At 42.5% G+C, this 23,119-nt stretch overlaps 1 protein-coding gene across 1 annotated transcript in view; it reads right to left on the minus strand.

The window, feature by feature from the left end:
- PINX1 (PIN2 (TERF1) interacting telomerase inhibitor 1) overlaps positions 1-22,429 on the minus strand; it is a 66,819-nt gene extending 44,390 nt beyond the window's left edge. The window contains exons 1-6 of the mRNA XM_031603823.2: positions 19,343-22,429; positions 15,447-15,556; positions 12,679-12,771; positions 11,706-11,784; positions 8,179-8,271; positions 6,293-6,369 (exon numbers count right to left, since the gene is read on the minus strand). Coding sequence (XP_031459683.2) covers positions 6,293-6,369; positions 8,179-8,271; positions 11,706-11,784; positions 12,679-12,771; positions 15,447-15,556; positions 19,343-19,580 — 690 coding nt within the window. The 5' untranslated portion in view covers positions 19,581-22,429. The remainder of the gene's footprint in view (positions 1-6,292; positions 6,370-8,178; positions 8,272-11,705; positions 11,785-12,678; positions 12,772-15,446; positions 15,557-19,342) is intronic.
- Between the last annotated feature and the right edge of the window lie 690 nt (positions 22,430-23,119).

Genomic DNA, 23,119 nt, shown 5'->3' on the forward strand with positions numbered 1-23,119 from the left:
GAGTTTGCCCATGTTTGAAACACAACCACTGCATGTTAGTGATACAAACCTGTGCTTGCTACTTTGAGAATCTGTTTTATTTCCAGACTGGATGTGGCTCTGGGCAGCCTGGTCTGGTGGTGGCGACCCTGCACATAGCAGGGGGGTTGAAACTAGATGATCATTGTGGTCCTTTTCAACCCAGGACATTTTATGATTCTATTCTGCTGCATTTTTTTGTTTGGCTTTTAAAGGAAATCCTCACCTCTAGCTGTTAAGAATCCACAATATGCAGAAGAGCAAAACTGGAAGACCAAAGAAGCAAGTGAAGTACTACAGCAGTATTAAAATTACCATTAGCAAGGGCTTTTTACATTTCATTCAAATAGTCAGAAACAGCAACAATAAAAATGAAAAATAGGTGAACACAAATCTAATGATACTCCCAAGCATTTTTGCTGCAGAATACAGCAAAGGCACCTACTGGACTCAAGAAAACTAAGCTACTGTAAGCTGGCACTTACAATTTCTTCTCATGAAACTCTGTAGGACCTGCAAGGCTTGCTCACACATAGCACTGAGCTAGGAGCTTGCAACCTTCTCCTAATCAGAAGCAGGCTGCTGGGGATTCCAAATGTGTGAATGCACCATTGGGTTGTGCAGACTCTGCCACTCTACTGCTAGCTTTGTTCCATGAACCAAGAAAGAATACAACGGAGCCTTCACAAGAACTAGACAGATTAAGCATAGAGCAGTAGCCATACTTAGAAGAACACAACAGCTTTTCCACAGGATACATTGAGAATACAACTTCGGGGATAAATAGGATGCACCTTATTATTAGATGTCTTCTTAGACCAGTAAAGAAAGAGGTGAATATCTCTAGGAGTGGTTTGGCTTCACATATATGTACCATCTTTGGAACAAGTGAATGCTTGGGCACCTGTGTCTCAGCACTACCAAGGGAGCCTGGAAAAGATGCCCAGTAATGCTCATTTCAGTATTTTCCTACCATCTTCCTCCAGAACCCAACGACAGCAATTACATTTTTACTGCAGTTTCTTAAGGAAGCAAATCTTCCACAATCTCTCTGCCCTGATATTTGTGTACATCATGCGCTCCTGTCTCTCAAGCAGCATTTTAATCCAACCTAACAGCAGCTCAGTGATTTCAAAAAATATTAAGGCACTCAAGTATTTCATGCAAACAGGCAGCTGGACAGAGAAGGCCAACAGATCAGCGTGCACATGGAGAGGGATTTCAGCATGAGCTCATCTCCTTTACGCCACAGTACCCAAGCACGGCACAACTACAGGAAACCAAGCTTCATTACTGGAGCTGCACAAAGAGTAACTCGTTGGGAGATGATTTACTTACATCTTTCCCCATTCCAATGGCTCTAAAAGTGTTAAATTCATCTTTTTTCTTGGCACCGTTTATTAAGGAGCTGGGATTTCCCTTAAGGGACTTTTCCACTGCCCTGCTGACATCACTGTGAGGAAGCCTGCTCAAGAGTAAGGTTGTGTCTTCCTTTTTCTAATTGAAGGTTCTCACCCCCATCACCATTCTTGGCTTTTGCCTACCCTGATTACTATCCCTTCCCGTCCTCTGTTCCTCCCTCCCCCTGACCCTCAGATATTTATAGGCAGAGAGGTCACCTTTTTCTGCCTCTTTTCTCAGATGAACATATCCAGTTCCTCCACTCTCTCCTTCTAGGACTTGCCCTCTAACCCTGTCACCCATTTTACTAAAACCTTTTGGACTCTCTCCAGGTTTTTGATGTCCTCTTTCTGTTCTGTTTCTCGGTTCCAATCTCTCACGCTAGCTGCAGTCTCCAAAGCAGAACAGTAAAAAGGTGGAGTTAATTTTTAACTAATTTTCCTCTCCTGCAGGTTTTTGTTCCCTGAAAGCACAAAATTAGAGCCTTTTGTCACAGGTAAGAAAATCCAAGAAACTAAAGTTGTCACATGCCCAAAAGACACTGTTGTCAAACCCCACCAAGATCAGCATCACAACTGGTATTTTGCAGAAAGTTCAGCTGTAGGGAATTGCATCAATTTACCCATAGCTTCAGTGGGCCAGTGACAGGGCCAGGCTCTAATGGATTTTCAGTTATGTCCCTTAAGATTAGCCAACGAGGTTTTCTGATAAGTGCTGGGAAACGTAAGTCAGCTGAGGAAGTTCTGCAAAATGTGTCAGAAGATAATTTCCTGATTTAAAAAAAAAAAAAAGAAAAAGGCAACAAGGACAGATAGTTACATTTCTAATGACTAACACGGAAGAAATCACCACGAACTCGAGACTTTCGGGCTGCTCAGATCAGGCTGTTAGAGGGAACTTACGCAGGTTTACATTCAAGCTGCAAAAATTTGGAGGAAGCAGATTACTCATCAAATGGCCTGAGACATGGAAGTGAGATGGATGCAAAACATTCAGTTTTGTACGCATCTCAAATGGAGTTCTTACAAATGTGCCAGCAAATCACAACCAGTCCCCCGGCCCCCAGAGTGAAACCAGTGCCAGAATTATGTTGTTCAGCAACCAAGTTGGGACTGTCTGTAACTCATTCCCAAATCCTCAGTCTCACTCAGGAGTATTTTCTCCAGTGATAAGGCTTCATCAGGAAACACAGCTGGATGGAGGAAGGAAATTCTGAGAAGCAAAAAAAAATAGTGGGGGTTCGAGGAAGTTCAACCAGATAGGAACTAATGGAATTTGTTTTTCTGTCTCACTGGCTCCCAGTGTACCTAAGCAAGCGAGAAAACCAGAGGGAAAGTGGGGGCAAAAGAAAAAAAGAAAAAAAAAAAGCCTGGCAGATCTTACCCTGCAAAACAGGTCCTCACTGCACGTCCCTAGAGAGCATCATAATTACAATTCAATATTTTCAATCACTTGCTCACCCTGGGAAAAACTACAGACGTTTCCAATTTAATTCCACTCTGAAACCCAGCCATTGTCTTCCTCTCTCCATTTTTTTCTTTTTTTTAATTAAAAAAAAAAAAGGAGTCCCTGTGTAGTTTATTAAGGAAGTTTTAGTTGGACACATGATTTATCAAAATCTTTATAAAGTGTCTTTGTATATAACATTCAGAAGAATTAAAGGTTGTGCTTAACATGAGTAACACCTATCCCAACGACATCCAAACAACAGCTTTAACTGGGATCCTGGTTTTATTACTTCTAGAGAAACTCCTTTCAACCCTTAGGGGCAAATAGAATTTCCTTCCATATCCTTTGCGATTCCACTCTTTTGCAATCTTTACTGTCCTCTAGCCAATTCCCCTTCAGTTTGATAACACAGATAATCTAAATTTCAACATCCTTACTTGCTGCAGCGGTGTCAGTGTGACACAAGAGTAAAGATCCATTCGCCAGATCAGTCACTGGCTACTGAGACAGTTAAGAGTGAGCCTGAAATCTGCTTTTCAATTAGGACATTACAGACCAAAGCAGCACAAAATATCTCCTGCCAAAGACACACAGGTCAAGGTTAATAAGCATACAGCTAAGACTGAATATGACTAACTGGGACAACATCTCTCAGACATGCTTGATTTGCTGAGACACCAGCAGCTCAGAGGGGGGCATGTTTTTGAGAAGGACTTCAGAGAGGGCAGGGTTATTCTGTAGGGTCCTCACCATGTCACTTAGCCTTGAGTCCTTCCATTGGTTTCCTCTTGACTGTGGGCACAGATGGAGTTTACTGGGTATCACTTTTTTTCCCCCCTCCTTCTCCTAATCTTTAAGAACAGTTTGGTACAATACAAACCAACTGTGTAGCACAGGACCACAGTGCTGAAGTTTCTCAGTGTAAAACCGCTGCCAGGATCTACAGTGCTATAAGCCACTACTGGATACCAAAAAGCTCAAAGGCAGAAGATATAACATCTCATAGGAGTAAGAGAAGCTCTGCAACTCACAGATGAAAAACTTGGCCATAATGCCATCAGACAATGGAATACAACCTTAATCCTTTCTGTACATTTCAGTGCCCTTGCTCCCTATGGAATAACAAATGCTCATCCAGCTGAGTCTGTTTATAGCACAAGAATTTCATTATTCCAAGTTGTTCCTTATCTCCCACTCTATAAGTGATCCATTTATGGAATTCTGTTATAAGTTTAAATTGGAGGCTTTAAGGGAGAGAAATGGTCAAAATCTAGCATAGCAAAGTTTGAAGGAACTTGCTACAGTTGACCCTACAACTGAACTAGAGAGCTCCAGAGGTCTCCTCCAGTCTGTGATTCTATGAAAAACAATTCTTGCATGCTTCCATGAAATCATACCCAAGATAGTCCTGATCTCGGTTTGAAATAACTAGAAATCTGGGAAACAGAATTATATCTTGGTCAGAAAGTCAAGAATTGAGAACTGAGGACAGATCATCCATTCCAAATTTGATTTGAACTGAATGCTTTTCTAACCAAATCTCAGGGGGGGGGAGAGGGGAGAAAGGGGGAAAGAATCTAAATACCTTAGAAGAGGACTTAAAGATACGATTTCATGCTACAGGACCAATTTTTATACATCATCTTGGTTGCACGTACAGCATGGAACATGTAATTGGATTTACAGTTCTAGCACCTATGAAGTATGGAAGCTGTCCTCATATACTCTGAACAAGGATAGCAGTGTACAGCATTTATCAGCTGTCACAGGGACTGCAATTATAGGGAACCACAACCTACCACAGCCTGAAGGCATACCTCAGGGCTCTGATGGACACCAGAACTCTCCCTATGTTATCTCTGTACAGAAACAGATAGGAACAACTTGCTTCCAAGAGAATGACAGCACTTTCCTGCTACTGTAGTGCTCTCTGCCACATTTAGGCAATACCCAGAGTACAGGGATTTCAAGAACAGAATGCAAACAAACACAGGGAACAGCACTGCACATCCTCATGGGGCAGTTCTATTTCTGACACCTTAAGGACCAGGCTCTAGAACATAATGGGAAGGGTACAGAGAGTTCATGGGTGCAATGAAATGGAATTGCTCAGAGCTGGAGGGCCCGAGCAACGCATTTTTGTTCTGTGCAAACTCCACAGATCTCTGACCCATGAAGGGAGGAAAAAAAAAAAAAACAAAAACCAACAATTGTGCTCTCCCTGTGGCTGCTTAGCAGCAGACGGTAGCCAGAAGACAACAATGCAGCCCCAAGTCGTATTACCTCCTGCCTACATTTGCATGTGGAAATCTGGTCACTGAACAGGGAACAACCTGTGACTTCTTGCCAGAACCATGAAACACGAGCTCAGCTTTCAGCAAGGTTAAAAAGGAAACGTGTACAACAGTGGCCATCACCTTCTGCTGGCTATAATATCACTATATTGGTCAAGGACTTTGCACCAACTTACACATCCCTCACAAGCTGCCACAAATGCATGCACTCAACAACAACAACAAGAAGATGAGGAGCATAAAGAGAAAACAAAATAAAAAAATATATGAGTGGCTACTGCCTCAGCCATAGCAACTGTCTTCTTCCACTGATTTGCACTAAAACTCTGTTTTTCTCATTTCATAGTGATTTTACTGCAATGGATCTAAGGCGTATTTATCCAATCAGCAGTGGTGTTAATTGAGAGGGTTCTGTTGGTGCATATGTACTTACAGCATTTGAGACCTCTAACAGCTCTCATGAACTTGAAGTGCCAAAATGCTTGTATCTAGACAATAATAAGTTAACACTGGTTCTGTGAACAGAAGTTACAGCGAAGTGACAGAACAATTTTCAAGAGTACTGCAGAAAGAGCAAGGGGCTATTTCAGAAACCGCCATTCTAATTTTCCAGGTCCCATCTTTCCCTCTAGCTGCAAGAGACTTCAGAGACCTCTGAATCAACAGTGTAATCCTCACAGCATATTCATCTGTGCTTTTCCAGGTGTTATTTTTTCCAAAGAACACTTCTAAACACATCAGTAGCATCCCAGTGTAAGCCTGTTTTTCATACACTGATCCAGCAGGCCTATTCTCTGCAAGTGTAAAAAGCTAACAAATAGAAGAAAAAAAATAGTAGTAAAAACCTTGACCTCATCACAACAAAGCAGGGGAAGTCTTGTCACTAATTGCAAAGACATGACATCATCACAATTCATACAAATATTTTTTACATACATTCATGACCTCTAATGGTTCAGAGCACAGCACTCCACCTGCAGCCTTCACAAAGAAACAAGAGTGATTCTACTTACAGAGAAGCCCTTGTTTTTGATAAATGTGTGGTAATCTCATGAACAGAAAGACATATATATATTCTTGTGTTAAAAAATAAGCAAAGAAACAAAAGAAAGGTGAAGCCACTTGTTTACCTGTGTCTTCTCACTCTTCTGTCGTTTTCCAAAGATGCAGGACAGGTCATCCTCACTGCGCAATGAGAGATCCTTACCTGGAAGGGATAAGGGGAAAAAAAATGCACAATCTTCTCATCTGGTGATGATAGGCACATTTTGATAACCAACTGTAACCTACGAACAGAGAAATTACTTTTGGAGGTGCAAAAACCAAGAGTAATATGTCACAGACACTAAATGAAAGCTGCCCACAGCTCACACATACTGCAGGATGTGTATATGTGGGTGGGAAAAGGCTGGTGAGGAGACAACTGCAGTCTGCTAGTGAAAGTCTGTGGGAAAACCTCTGTAACATTAACTTGTTTTCTCCCACCTGACATTGTAATTGGCATAGCAAGATGAAGGAAGCAGCCTCTTCTACTCTAACAGAAAGGAGAGTTGTATTCTTCTGCACACAAGAAACTAGAAGGTGAAACTGCATATCTTGGGACTCTAAAGAGAATTTCCTATCTTTGTCTGAATTAAGGGATTACACCCTTATACTGAAAAAAAATACCCCATCTTTACTCTCTTAATCTCATATTAATGTAGATTTCCCAGATTCAAATGTAGCAGTGCCTATGCTCCTCTAGCAGCAAGGCTACAGAACAGCACCAGGAACTTTTGATGATTGCTGCTCCCTTCTCCTGCTTTTGTGTAAGCTTGTCTTGTTTAGTCTGAAAGGAAGCAGGATCGGACTTTAACAACAAGGGCCACAACAACATTAGCCTTTTTCAAATAACTTCTCCTCTTTCCCTGAAAAGGAGGAATTTCCCTGTTTTAGACCACTGAGGGTACAGTCAAACAGGGGCTTACCTTGTTTAAGTATCCAAACAAATAAGGGCTATTGTTAATATAAAAGCCTTGCTCTGTGTTTTACAGGCTCTAAAGATGCTTCTTTTTTTCTTCTATATTTAGCAAAAGGTTAAATCCAAATCAAAATAAATCCTCTTTGCAACTACCTCAAGCAGGCCATGGTCTCTGTACTTGGAGACCTGAACTATTTTAATTGTTTAATGTCATAAAGTGGCAGGGTCAAGTTAGAACACTTGACTTTCAGGCTGAATTCTTTCAACACACAAAAAAAATTCCAGTATCAGAATTTGGCCTCCATTCAGAAGTCAATTACCTGTTTTAGCAGAAGCATTTGTTAACAAGAAAACATCATACAGAGCTTTAACTTTAATAAATTAGCCATTAGTGGAAACTGAGCCTAGCCATACACTGAACCACATCTATACACACGGGTGTGTGAAAGGGGAACACTACCAATAGAGAAATACAGCAACTGATTGAACAGTGGCCAGGAGCAGAAGACAAGTTTGGCATAAATCATGTCATCACTCTAACACAGAAAGAAGCCACCAAACCCCACCAGCTTTTCATACAAGATTTTCTGGCCTCCAATCGCTGTCCTAATTTACCCAATAAAGTATATAATAGATCTAAGAGGGCTTTCCTCTTCCTGCGTTCAGGTTTAATCTGATCACTGATCTTATCCACATGATCTCTTAGCAAGGGTTACTGGAGATTGCAGAGGATACTGCAGCACAGATAACGCAGTTACTTGGCCACCACCTTTGCCTCTCTGTCCAGCCCTCCTCCCATAAACACAGCTGAGAATATTCATTGTTCCTTAGTCAGCTGATGGTTCCTACAGATAGGAATTGATTTATTCAGCAATATCACCCTACAGCCATCTAGAAAAGTCCAACAGAAAGAGGAATAGTATATTCCAGGTTGCTGCAAGGGGTATTTCTAAACCATCATTCTACTTGTTGTATATGGACTACAGAATGGAACAGATCAGTTGGACATGTTTTACTAATCTTGGCTACAGATTAAGAAATAAAACTTCCTCTTACCTTTTGCAAACTTCATATAATGGACACGCTTCTTAGAGGATTTTGATTTTTCCTCAAGATTAAATGTCTTCTTCTGATTAGTCATCGAGGATTCTTAAAGAGAAAAAAAATGCAGGTTCAAACCCTACTAGGAAAACATTAACAACCGAATTCAAACAACATTGTATTTAACTTTCTCTTTCAAAACAACTTATCACTGAAGGAAGCACAGAAACCTCTCTCAGAGACATGTTAGCGCAAGACTTTTTGCCACATCCCCTTCCATTCCCATTTCCAATCTAGTGTAATTTGAATAGGCAGATACAGGTACTGTAGATCAAAGGCAAAGCCTAATTTAACACCATTTCTATGGTATGAAAAAAACTACTAGGTCAGGGTCAACTGTGCTGTTTATTACAAAATATTTCCAGTCCTAGAGACTGAGAAAGCACCAAGAAACTGGAAAAAATAAAATACTCAATCTAAATGGACAAAAATGAACAAAGATCCACAAAAAAGAAACATAGTACCAAACAGGCTTTTCAACCCTACTTAATGTGCCCTGATACTCCCATGTAAGGAAATTAAACAGCAGCAGACTTCTTTCATCCCTAAGGCCAGCAAAAGCTGCCATGTGTGTATTATTTAATTCTGCTAGCTTTCAGAAGAGGGGCTGTATCTAAACTACCCACTGGGAATGGTCTCTGGGGTCAGTTCCAAATTCATTAGGAGCTATTTAAGACAGAGTGTTGGCTTGCACAGGTCAAAAGCATGTGAAGAATTAGTCTAACTATTTAACAGTGCAAAGTTCCTGTGCCTTGAGAGGTTACTCTGCTGCTACAGACACACTCTTTGTATCCACAGAGCATGTTAATTTACAGAACTACCTCGGGAGGAGGTAACCTGCAATCCTGTAACAACCACTTTATTGCTGCTGTCCTGAAGGGAAATAGGCACTGCAGGATTCCATGCTCCATCACTACAGAAAAGGCTACTCAAGGTGAGGTGTTTTTTTTCCTTCTGCCATTGGCAACTGGGATGGGTAGATAAATCAACCCATACCCTGAGGGTCACGTTGAGTCATTGTTTTCATACCATCCCACCCCTGACAGCTCTGCAGCCCAAGCTTTTCTGACACTGGAATTTCATGGTTTGCTTAGTAATGCCACCTGATGATAGATTCATTGACCTAAAAATGAAATTCACGGCTTGCAGTGGGAGAGTTTGCTACCCTCACCCTCAGATCTATTCTTGAATTTACACATAAACATTAATGAAAGAAGGAAAGACTGGAAAACTCAGCTTTAGACAGAATTTGCAGTCAATTTGAAAATCCTCAATAAAAAGCTCTATGGGGAAAGTGAGTATGACAATTAAGATATCCTGACCATAAATGAGGCATTTTGTATCTGCTCTCTGATTCACTTGTACTAAAAGGGACATTATGCACCAAAGGATTTCCATAGGAGCTTCCTCCAGCACTTCATCCTTGCAGCAGAAGGGGCAGCAGCACCGCCTTGTGCCTTCCAGAAGGAATTTCACTATTGAGCTTAAAAATTTACTGGCACTGACAACAGAGTAGGTACATCCCTGTGTCTTCTTCTGTGTTTTATAAAGCAATTTAGTCACAGTAATAAAGTCGTGGTATTTCTAGAGCAAATCTCACACAGATGAATATTCCAGAGCACAACAGACATGGCCAGCATGCTTACTCTACTTTACAGATGGGAGAGTCAGTCATCATCACTCAGTAATTCCTGGCTCTTTTGTTGGGTTAAGAACTCCTTCCTCACTAGGCACTCAGTTAGAAAAAGAAGAAAGCTGAAACTATGTAGATAAAGGGCATTTGAATGTTGGCATACTAACCACCAAGGAGCCCTTCCCTCCCAGTCTCTAATTGCAATCCAGCTCTGGCAACTACACCAGTTATTTAAGAACAATGAAGGTTTTCAGCTGACTTTTAATGCAATTTGAAACTGGGTGATGGCCAGCAATGTAACATTTGATCCTGAAGCACAGCTGCGGGCAGAGTTATCTGGATGAGTTTTGCCAGCTGAAACAATTGCCAAAAAAACAAGTTTCTGAGCAATGTTTACAGTCTGCAAATCACCAAATGTGACTCTGACCAGGACTTTTCAACTTGCACCCAAGTTTGTGCTCAGTAATTGAAATCTCTTGTCCAAGAAGACCAAAGAAAAACAGCAGTAGAACAGGGAGAAACAAGGTTCGGGGACCATTCTGCATTGGTACAGATGACCCACAGTATACAGCACAGATTCAGGAACAAGACAGCCTTGCTCAATGAACCTGCCTCTCTGCTGACTCACTGTGTCCCTGGGCAAGTCATTTCAGCTCTCTGCTCATCAGTTCACAGGTTTCCCACCAGTTACACCTAAACGATCTTCTCATGCCTCAAGTTGGAACTTGGGTAGGATTTAGATATAAAGGAAGACAGGAACTTTTGGAATTTCCCTATAATACTCTGTTCTAATCTCTTGAGGACTTCCACTACAGCAGCTAGCACTGTGTGGCTTTAGACCAGTGTACAGGAATAACTTACACAGCAATTAAAATTTTAGAGCATTAGGTTCAGGGTTTTCACCTTCATTCTTAGGGATTAGAAACCAAGTTTAAGCCTTTTGAATTGATCTTCCTGCTCCTCATCTTACCTTTCCTCTTGTAGAACTACTTCTGTTCACAAATGCTATTAAGCTTGCAGCACGTGGACAGGCTGCTACATCCAAACAGAATCCCTTGGTTTAACGACACTCCACAGAGTTGCCTAGATGTATGATCAGTTTGAGATAAGCCAGTCCAAAGGGGAGATGATAAGACAGCTGTCTGAATTCCTTCTGTAAGCCCACACCTGCCAGCTTAGCATTACTTCATTTCTAGAAGCCAAGGTCTAACTGCACAAAGCTTTTCAAAATTAAAGCAACTTGCTAAATAACCCTTTGGGGAAAGTTATATAGTTTTCCCATTTGTTTGCTCTCTATTAAGACTACAAAAATCACATTATATGACACTCAAAACAGAAATGCATAACTCTTGAGTTAAAAGCTGAGAAGCAGCTCTTTGAAGACAGGAAAAGTAGGTATTTAAGAAACCACTAGAGCATGGAAGCCAGATGTGACAGTTAATTAGCAAATGAAGTCACTGCAATGGTGGATGATTCTGCTGTGAACCTTCTGGCTCTGGTTACTTTACAAAGAAACAAGGGCTGGTGTAGTGCATCCCAGCAAAAGGTTCCTCCATATTGTAGCCTTGGGTAAAATACCCAAGTTTTATGCTTTCTTTCCCCATCAAAAAGTCTTTAACTGCGGTTAAACCAATCCACTGAGATCTACACATCCAAAGTTGAGCACGGCCACGGATAGTAGCATGTCCTTCAACTCCCATTGATTTGGGGAGAGAAGGAGGAGAAGCTGTGTGCCTCAGCATGGATACTACTAGTAGCTCAAAGGATTGGGCCTCAGCTACCCTTGTAAGACAGATAATGGAAACTCTGCTAAGCTTCCAGCACCTGTCTGAGCAAAGCATGAACCTACCTGTTTCACCCTGTCCATGGCAATCATTCAGTTCAGCCAGGAGCTGGTTGAAGTCATCCTGATGAGCAATCCAGTTGTCCTGTAAATATCACCCACATGAATACAAAGCAACAGTTTTCAGACGGAACAGAAGTTTCACTAAAGCAGGCATTAAAAAACAATGCTTTCAAGAAGTAACTTAATTACATACACTGGATTCTTGGTGGGAGGGACCCCCTGAAGCTCCACAGGTGGCAAATACTAACAACAGCTTGCTATAGTTACTCAAAAGTGCAGAACTGATAAGGGTTGTGTTTGTAAGCTTTTAAACAATGCTGAGCTGCTGTTGGCTCCACATGTCCCAGACTGCATGAGATGTTTTCAACAGTATGCAGGAAATACTAGTGTGATTTTCCAGCAGTTACTTAAGTTGTTGATTCTGAGACAAGCACCTTTTTAGAAGCACATTCTGCTCTCCCTGCATGTACCTGAACTCCAGTCAGCAAGGTGACTGCATCAGGAAGAGGGAAAGAAAACATAAAACTAAGTTAGGTGGAAGATATATGGAGGAAGCAAGTATTTCATAGAATGGCCTGGGTTGAAAAGAACCACAATGATCATCTTGTTTCAACCCCCTGCTACATGCAGGGTTGCCAACCAGCAGACCAGGCTGCCCAGAGCCACATCCAGCCTGGCCTTGAATGCCTGCAGGGATGGGGCATCCACAACCTCCTTGGGCAACCTGTTCCAGTGATTTAGAGCAAAAACTCTCTGAACAGCTCTGAGAATTCACTGTAACTTTCCCAAATAGATATTTATTCCCTAACAGCTGAACAGAGTCTAACTAAATTCTAGGTCAAGAGTCTCTGCAGAAAAGTTCACATAAGTGCATGCTGCCACTAGATGTGACAACAGATTTCACTAACATCCCATTACAAAATTATGCCTTACCTAAAAAGGAAGCCACATCTCCTTACCTGGGCTTAGCACTCACCTCGTACTTGATGGATGCTCCTAACCCCAGCATGTTGTTTTTCACTTGAACCTTGATATGTTCCGTATTTCCTTGCTCCTGAGCTCCAAGACCCTAATGAGGATTGAAGAGTAAAAACATAAGGGTTTTCCAGCAGTGACTAAGCAACTAGAGCTGCTGTACTGAAGACATTTTGCAATGAAATATAGCAAGAAACCACAAGTTACTATTTATTTGCTTGCCTGCAACTGCATTCATTCACAGGCATTAGCATACATGAGATATTAAGTATTTTTAATTTACTACTCAGGCCTCCAGCAAAATACCATAAACACTAAAATAACATCATTAAGCAGTAGGTGATTAATCAGGAAGCCACCTGACATTCCTAGGCAAGTCCAAAGTGTTTACAATTTTAAAACAAGACACTACATAAAAAGAACATGCCTCTCATCACAACCACCTCCGCCACTGCGAAGGCAGTTGTGTAACAGCCACAAGACAGATGCCTCATAGACCTTAAAAAGCAGAATTAATTTATATTAAAGTGGGTGAGGGGAAGTGGAAAGATCAGGCTGCAGCTAGCAGATCATTAGGAACTTTTTCCATCTTGCATACACTCATAATTTGGTGAAGATACTGGGGCAAACAAACATTGGTTTTGTTTATCCTAAATAAATGCAAGCATTCCAACCTGGGAAACAATCTCCAGACCCAGTATTATCTTTCTTAATTGTACAACCAGGAAAAAAAAAAAGACAAGGCATTTTGTTTTGAACATTATTTCTGCCATCTGCTTTTCTCCCATCAGGCTATAACAAATATACACGTATGGGTCTGATGGAATGGTGGAATGAAGTCCTGTAAAGTATGTGCCTATGCAGTATGTGAAGCAACAAAGAACGTTTGAATAAGGCTGCTGCTGTCACAGATCCTGCAGTCTTCTTTTTTAGTCAGAGGGGTGGAAGACTTACCCTGAAGCTTCTGCTAACAAAAAAGCATGGAAAGAAGCAGAGCGCTTGGCTACACATCTCACCCTGACCCAATTCCAATACAACTAATAACAGGACTAACATAATCAGCTTAATTTCAGAGCACAGATGGGCTTTTACCCCTTACCTCAATCAAGCTATGGCTCCATTTATCTGAGTTTGTAGCAGAACAGGGTCATAAATCCCTCTAGTACAACTATAACTGTTGTAGAAGAAGATTTAGTAGCTCATGCAGGAAACTTATTGTCAAAAAGGTGGGGGGGAATGACAGAGAACACCACAAGGCCTTCCTTCCATACCCTGACACAATGTGTTCATATCAGTAAAGGCATTAACTATGTTGAGAGGAACTGGCAGCCTGAATAATAATCAGTACTCTTTCTACTCTGGTTCGTATACCTATTTTAGTCTTACACACAAAACAGCCACACATACAACCTGACATAACAGTGCTCAGTCCCACACTTTGTTAACAATTCATTCTAATGCCTATAGACAGGCAAGCAGAAGCCATATCTATACTATGACAGCTATGCTGCCAACTGAGGCAAAAGCAGTAGGCTAAACTGAGAAATCTAAGGATAGCCTTAATTTTCCTCACTCTTAATTTTTAATACATCCACAGAATTGAAAACAGCCCTAATTTTGTTCATTTTAAAAGAGAGTGGAGAAGATCTAGAAGGAGAATTAAATAAACAGCATGGGAGAGGTTCTGTGTGTTTGTTTCACTAAACGTGCTTGATTCACAGGCCCAAATCTCAGCTTTGCTGAGGCACCTTTGTGGAAGTTAAACTGCTTTTAAGTGGCAGCAGAAATGCCTGCAGCTGTCTATGCTGACCTGGAGATTATTCTTAGCACCAGCAACCAGTCACCTCACACCACAGGTACATGCTGGATCTGGGAGGGAATACAGCTCATCTAACATTGCATTTTGTACAAAGATCAGAAGTAACCTTTAAAAACACATGAAGGACTACAGCAGATCTTGTTCTTCCTTTCACCAGTAGAAACAGCCAGGGAGAGAACTGAGGGCATGAAAGCACTTAAAGCCTTCTCTAAATGTTACTTGATTTAACATTATCTTGTCAAAGAGAGGGGAGAACTCTTTATAAGGGTAGTTAACAGCAGGACAAGGGGAAATGGCTTTAAGTTGAAAGAGAGAAGATTTAGGTTGGATGTCAGGTGAAGTTCTTTCCTATGAGAGTGGTGAGGTGCTGGAACAGCTGCCCAGAGAGGCTGTGGATGCCCCGTCCATCCCTGGAGCTGTTCAAGGCCAGGTTGGATGGGGCCCTGGGCAGCTTGGTCTAGTATTAGATATGGAGGTTGTGGCCTGCAGCAGGGGGTTGGAGTTTGATGATCCTTGGAGATCCCTTCCAAGCCAAACCATTCTGTGATTCTATGAGAAAAGCTGACTCTATGAGAAAAGTAAGACAGGCACAAGCTAGCAAATATCTTTGTAAGAAATTATAGAAATCTAACATTGCTCAAACTCTCTGTGTTCTTAGCAGGCATACAGAAACTAAGTAAGAATAACAGAATGACCTGTGTTGAAAAGGACCACAATGATCATCAAGTTTCAACTCCCCTGTCATGGACAGGGTCGCCAACAACCAGACCAGGCTGCCCAGAGCCACATCCAGGCTGGTACACCAGAGTACCACAGCTGTTTTAAACACTGAGACCAACATCACACCAGTAGCCCTCTACCCCTTATTGTTTTTGTTTCTTTTCTTAAAAAAATTTTTGTTCAGGAACAACAGACACAACCCTTCAGCTACAGAGCTCTCCTGACCATACCTTTCCTTTGGACCAGCCCATCTTTTCCAGCATCTTCTGTCCAAATTTAGATTCATCTTTACTCCAAGCACTGTTTCGTGGATCCACAGACCACTTCTGTCTCCTGCGGGCTAAGACAGAAAGGAAAAAGAAAAAAAAAATCAAACAGGCTCTATCTACGTTTCCACAGTGTTCCAAGAATTTAGTCACCTCAAGAAAAGCCTTCAATCCAAAGAAACAGAACTTATGCCACACCAATCACACATTTTTGGAGTTTAATTTTACTGAATGAGATACTACAAAAAAAAAGAAAAAAAAAAAGAGAGAGAAAAGTCCAGTGAAAGCTTTTAATACAAAGAATGCCTAAATAAAACATCATAGATTCATACCATAGAATAGTTTGGGTTTGAGGGACCCCTAAGATCATCCAGTTCCAACCCCCCTGCTATAGGCAGGGACACCTTTCTCTAGCCCTGGTTGCTCACAGCCCCATCTAGCGTGGCCTGGAATGCTTCCAGGGAGGGGGCATCCACAGCCTTGCTGGACAACCTGTTCAGTGTCTCACCACCCTCACAGTAAAGAATGGGACTTCTGTGCTAGCTTTCCCAGTACTGGGAAAATGTTACAGCTAGATTTAAAAGAACAAAAAAACAAAAAACCAATATTCTTCCCCATAAATGAGTGGAAACTAGAGTTCATCTTCTCCAGGAGTTTTAAGATTGGGTATCATTTACAAAAGCAAAGTTGAAAAATCAAACTGAAGTGACTGGAGAAACCGAACAGCAGAACACAATTTAGAGGGATTTCAGCTGTTTCATCTGCTGCAAAATGGCTTATTCAAAAACTGAAGAGTCACCGGAAACTACCACAGGTGTTAAGAGATGCAAGCTAGAATCAAGGCTCCTTTGTCCTATGTATACCATTAATGAAACTGCAGTCCCCCAGGCCCATGTGCGTGAGCTTGTCTGTATCATCAGGAATAGCTTCTTTGAAACCAAGGAAGAAAAAAGTTAGCATGGTTAACCAGTCACTAAGCGTGTACCTAAACACATGCAGGAAGAGAACAGAAATAAACAAGGCAAAGAATGGGAGACAGGAAGATTACAAACTTCATTAAACATGATGGGAAACAGTGGATCAAAAATGACCGATTAACCCAAGGCCACTGAGAGTCAGCAAGAAGCCAAGTCCACGGGGGCACTTTCAACATAATCAGGAAATCATCTCTTCCTAAAGTGCAATGCTTGGGATTTAGGCCAGAGGGAGAAAATATTACAGGTATATCCAACTCATTGGCTTGGTTCAGAACTAAAACTGGCAGAATGTAGGATGGCAGTGGTTTTTTTAACATACTTTTGAAGCTCAAAATAAGTGCTGCAAGGCAGACCCACAAAAAATAACAGTCTGATAAAGAATTTCATAAAAGCTCTAGTAGTTCATAAAAAGATTTTATGGTGTGTTAAATGACTTAGTGCTGTGAGAGGAATCCAAAAGCACTCAATTAGTTCACCTCTCTAAGGGAAAACAATGACCAGAACCATCCAATACATGCCCTGTCTGGAGAGGTGCCACTGGGGACTGTGATTTTTAACAGACACAAGGTTTCCTGCTGTGCCTCTGAAGCCAAACATTCTGGTTTCCTCAGGCTCAGAGTTTGCTCATGTGTTGCTGTGTTTGAAATACTGAGTTAGAAATTGGGGACAATTAACATGTTCTGTCATCTTCCCTCGCCCAAGATGCATATTAAGGACCCCAGTTTCCACTGATTTATGGGGAAGAATATTGTTTTGTTTTGTTTTTAAATCTAGTTGTAACATTTTCAGCCTGCTTATCTTCTGTTGTGCTGTCCATAATTTGGTTCCCAGCTGGTGACTCTGCAAAACCCAAAACATTAAATTCAATGCAGTCCTTACCATTATAAAGACACTGTGTGTATCTCAGGACTTGTCTGCACAGCAGAGGTAATCCGTGTCAACCGAATGCAAGAATTTAAACTAAATTCCAAAGTGAATTGTTTGAAGCAGTTCATCTCATCCACTTTAAATATTAACGTCTATTAATTCTCCTGAATATCCCTCTGCAGAGAAACCCTCAGATGTTTTACTCCCAGGAGGACCCTGGCAACAAAACACAGCAGCACCTAACACTGAGACTTCTCGAGCCTGAAACGTTCACCAGATCCTCCTTATCTCAGCAATTTCAATCTGTGAATTTCTAATCTCATAGCTACTGTTCTGGGATTAATCCTCACAATTCTGCCAGGTCAACACACTCATTTTCATATGTGCTAAGCTATGTAAGCAGCGTCCCTTACTTTCCTACACCTTCAAAACATATTTAAGAAAACCAGAACCATCTTCATGCCACACGCAGCAACCATCAGATTATATGAGAAATGTTTGTTCACCAATTACTTTTAAGAGCATGGAAGGAAACAGCCTAATAATTTCCAGCCAGAAAATTCAGAATTTAGCACAGATGTCCTAAGCTGCTCTCAGAGTGATGCTTGAGATGGCATTGCAATTGTGGGTGAGCAGCACCATCCAGTGGAGAAATGTGGCATTTCTTCAGATCCTCTGCTCACATACCCAGCTCTTAGCAGTTAATAAACCTTTCCACCAAAACTAATTCTGTGCCAAGAGCATTAAAAAGCATTTCTGAAACTTCCTTAGCAACTCTGATCTAAACCATAGGAGGGGGAACAACTGTTTACATGGGTTGATGGAGATAGAACAAGGGAGAATGGTTTTAAACAGAGGCAAGGCAGAGGGTGGTGAGGCACTGGAACAGGTTGCCCAAGGAGGTTGTGGATGCCCCATCCCTAGAAGCATTCAAGGCCAGGCTGGATGTGGCTCTGGGCAGCCTGGGCTGCTGGTTGGTGACCTGCACATAGCAGGGGGTTGGAACTGGATGATCATTGTGGTCCTTCTCAGCCCAGGCCATTCTATAATTCAAAGAAAAACAACTCCACAAAGGTGGCTCTCAGCAACTATATCAGTTTTTTGCAGCAACTGATTTAAGAATTCATTGCATACAGAAGCAATCTTAACTACAGAATTACTGCTGAAACTGGAATCACTGAGTCATTTGAGTTGGAAGGCACCCTTAAAGGCCACCTGTCCCACTCCCTGCACTGAACAGGGACACCTACAGCTCCATCAGTGCTCAGAGCCCATCCAGCCTGACCTTGGCTGTCTGCAGGGATGGGGCACAGCCACCTCTCTGAGTAACCTGCATCAATGCTTAAATGCCCAATTAAGTTTTTGATAAAACTTACCAACAAAGTTTACAACTAATATCCACGTGTAGTTTTATTTCTCTCCATTCACACCTGCACTTTCTAGTGGGAAACAGATTTCCCTGATCGTTCATTATAACAAAGCCCATCTTTTATTGGGCCATCTAGTTTCACGTTAAGGGCATCCCAATACCACAAAGCTTGGTGAAAACACCCAAGGACATAGAATTATAGACTGACAGAATGGTTGGGTTGGAAGGGACCTTAAAGCCCATCCATTCCCACCCCCTGCTATGGGCTGTGTGCCCCCACCAGCTCAGGCTGCCCAGCGCCCATCCATGGCCTTGGGCACCTCCAGGGCTGTGGTCTGTTTGAAGAGAAGGCAGCAAAAGCAAATGAAGGCAGCAAAAGCAATTGAAGTCTTCCTGGGGCTGCTCAGCCCGGAGCTGGGGGGGCTCAGAGAGCCACACCGTGGCCATAAATCCCCACAGAGATACAAGGGGACATGGAGCAGAGAGCGGTGGGGCTGCTCCCTGGGGATCCCCTTTCGAGCCTACAACTTAGCCTCGATTTTGGCAGCAAGAAGCCGAAGGAAGCTGAGCAAATCCTGCCTGCCCCCCGCCCAACAGCCCGCAGGACTCCCGCCCTCCCGCCACCATCGCGGCGCTGCCGCACTCACGCTCCGCCAGCATCGCCATCTTGGGGGCTTTCCTCTGCGCGGCGCGTGTGACGAGACGCCATCCCGTCCGCTCCAATCCCCCACTCCCCCGCCACCTTTTTATTTTTATTTTTTTTAAGCGTCCTAAAATCCTGTGGAAGATATAACTATATATCTTTGATTCGTTCCCGAGCCGCTTTTCCGCGTTTCTTCCTCGCGTGCAGGCGCTGACTCGGACAGCTGGCGGGGCGGCAGCCATGGCCGCCTGCGCGCAGCCCCGTGTGAGGGGCTGCTCCTTTCCTTCTGCGCTTCTTGCGGAGTCAGCGCTTTTTAGTTGAAGTGCAGCATCCAAAACAAGACACGCACAAGGCTGCTGAGTTCTCCAGAGCTCTAAGCAGGAGTGCCTCTGCCCCTGGCTGCGTTTTGCACCTGAATGTCACCTTAGGTGCTCTAACCTCCATAGTCCTTTCACTCTGGAAAAGATTCCCAGGTCCAACCCCAGCCCACCCCACCATGCCAATTCTATCCCTCAGTGCCACGTCCCTGCGGTTCTGAACACCTCCATGGATGGTGATCCCACCACCTCCCTGAGCAGCTGCATCACCGCTCTTCTGGAGAAGAATTTGTTCCTAATATCCAAACAGAACCACCCCCGACACAACTTAAAGCCCCCACGTCTCATCCTATTAAAGTGTCTGCCCCAGTTCCTCCTCTAGAAAAGGGGTAGCAAGTTAATCCTTTGATAGTTTTCTAGGCCCACGTTAAACCTTCAGAAATTCTCACAGCGTGTGCTCTCACCAGACTTTCCTATCAGTTCTCTAAGTAGTTTCAGGTCATGTTTGTCAGGCTTGACTGATGGGAAAACAAATAAATGCTTTCCAGTCCTTCACTACTTGAGACAGAGATCTTTTCCTTTTGCCTCCCTTGTTAATTGCGTTAGCCACTTGATTGCATCTAATCAATGAAGTGAAGACTGAGTGGATGAATCACCTTCTGAGTTCCCTCTTTGCTGCGTAGGGGATTAACCTTGCCTTTGGTCTTTCTCTTACACCTGCTGTGTTAAAGTTATGCCCCTGCTGTTTATATCTCATTCAGTGCCTTAAATTATCTCATTTTATCTCTTATGCTCATATGATATATCCTTTTTAAAAGTTGGCCTAATGTTTTGTTGTGTCCTTCTGGTTTGCAGGTAGGTGTTATGCACTTGAGTACTTACTAGTGTCATTTTAAGGAATAACTGTCTTTAATTTATAGACCAGGCTTCTAAGAGTCTGTCTGCTAATTTTGAGCTTACTGAGTTTTATCTCAAATCTATCAGTTTTATTTGGCTCCTCTACTGTGCAGCCTTAGGAAGAAGAATCCTCATTCGCACCTGAAAAACAAAACAAAACAAAACAGGTTTGTAGCACCTCTCACTTATAATTTTCCTCTTGTAGGAAATTCCTGGTAAACAGAATCAATTCTGGAAGGCCCCCCTACATTTTTTTCCCCTGTCCTAACAAAATTTATGTGCACCAGAGATCTGTCCACAACACAGACAACCTCACTTCCCTGAACTTCTTACTTTAAGTGAACTGGACATTCATAAGTCCATCCATAATTGGATGGACCCACAAGTGCTGAGGGAACGGGCAGATGGGATTGCAAGGCCACTCTCTGTAATCTTTGGTTGATCATGGCAAATAGGAGAAGTGCCCAAGACTGCAGGAAACTCCTTCCTGTCTTCAAGAAGGAGGATGTGGGGAACTACAGGCTGGCCAGCCTCATCTGGGAAGCTGATGGAACAGCTCATCCTGGAAGCCATTTCCACAGCACAGGAAGCACAGGAAGATGAATGTAAGGAGGAGGGGAAGGCATGCCTGACCAACCTGATGGGCTTCTATAATGAAATGACCAGTCTGACGGATGAGGAGGAAGCAGTGGATATTGCCTTCCTTGGCAAGGCCTTTGATGCTGTCCCTCATAAAAACCTTATAGACAATCTGTTGTCATCCATGTCCATAAATACCTGAAGTGAGGATGCAAAGTGAGTGGGCTCTGCTGAGTAGTGCCCAGTGCCAGGGACACTGGGCACAAGCTGGAGCCTAGTAGCTCCCCCTGCTCAATGGAAGCACTGCTCTGTTGGGTGGGTGCTGGAGCTTTGGCACAGGGACCAGGGAGGTTTGAGGTCTCCTCCTTGGGGATCTCCCAAAGCTCCTGGCTGTGGAACTGGTCACCCTTCTCTGAGTGGCCCTACTGGGGCAGGAAAGGACCAGAGGTGTCTCCAACTTTGCCCATTTGTTGATTCTATGTGATTCTGTACAAAGCAGTCCTGTAACCTGAAGTCCTGAAGGTGCTCATCTGTCTTCTAACACAGGGGGAATTTAGATGCCCAGGTGATTTTCTGGTTAGTACAAGTTGAATCCCGTTAACCTTGCTCTTTTCTTAATTGCTTGTCACCATGAGTTGGGATTCTGCTACTTCTCAGAAGTCATCGGCCACCCTGGCTGCTTTCTAGTGCTCCGAGGTCACACACCGGGATCTTCCTCTGCCTTTATCACTGCCCAGGAACTCTCTTTGCTTATCATCTGTATCTGAGACGTGTGATGTATCCTCGCCTCCATTGTCCTCCTATCTGTGTTTCCCAAAAAAAGTATTCCTCTCCACAGTAATAGCCATTTCCATGTATTATCCCTCTAATGTCTCTTTTAAACCAATTAAATAGTGATGTTATCCATGTGTTTAGTGTTCAATTAGTCAGCAACTTGCATGAGCTATTTCACAGCCAAATTCTGCTTGCATTTTTTTTTATTCTGGAGAGGTGTAAGTCTCTTAAATGAGAGGATTGGTGTAATATTTGATCACTCCAATAGATAGCAGCATTACACACATTTGAGTGAGCTCTAAAGGCATTGCCCACAGTGCAAGATTGGAAGTAATTTCTATTAAAGGATGACTTAAATGTTGAGCTTTGTTGCTCATTTGTTTTTGAAACAATATTTGACTGCATCACAGTATGTTTGCTTCCAAAATTGTTATTCCCCTGCTTGCTATGAATCAGAGCTAAACAAATATATGAGACCTGTTATAATTGTTGCTGCCTGTATTTAAGTTGCAGTAGGCTCAAGGTCAAGATCCAGATTGTTCTATACAGATGTACACAGGTATCACAAATCACTTGATGTTCTGATCCTACAAGTATTTAAGTACATTCAAACATGCAAAAGGACAGTGAAATTAGGTACAAAAGGGGAAGGCTCAGTCTGGAAGTGATTACTGCAATTCACAATGAATAAAAGCTGGCTTCACAGAATGGGAAAATATATGTATTTATGAATATATACTACCTTCTAAGAGAAAGAGCAGCTGATATGGATGGTTATAGCCCTCTATAATATATAAATATCCTGAAGTCCTATTTTCTGTGTGCTTAGAGTGGTTGAAGTGTAGCTATTCACTGAAAAAGTGATAAAGATTCCTGGCGGGCATTACATTCAGAGTTCTCCACTGATTCCTCCCAAGGGTCCTACTTGAAAAGAGGTGTTTCCCAACAGCCAGCACTGCAAAGATCATTTAGGGCTCAGAGATTGAGCAGGGTATTTTCCTTCTGGTGCATCATTACTGATCATACGGCAGCTACAGCCTGCTCTGTGCTGTCAGCATCAGCTCCAAAGTCCCCACAGGCTTTGGGGAATTCCTTTGATGCCACTTTCAGGTTGAAGTGCCTGGGACTTAGGGAGAGATCCAGCTGGGATGAACAGAGCCAACAACACAGAGAAAATTAAAATAGCATATAAAAGGAGAAGGCTTGCATACACA

Source organism: Phasianus colchicus, chromosome 2 (genome assembly GCF_987193195.1).
Source record: "Phasianus colchicus chromosome 2, bPhaCol1.hap1.1, whole genome shotgun sequence".
NCBI lineage: Eukaryota > Metazoa > Chordata > Aves > Galliformes > Phasianidae > Phasianus > Phasianus colchicus.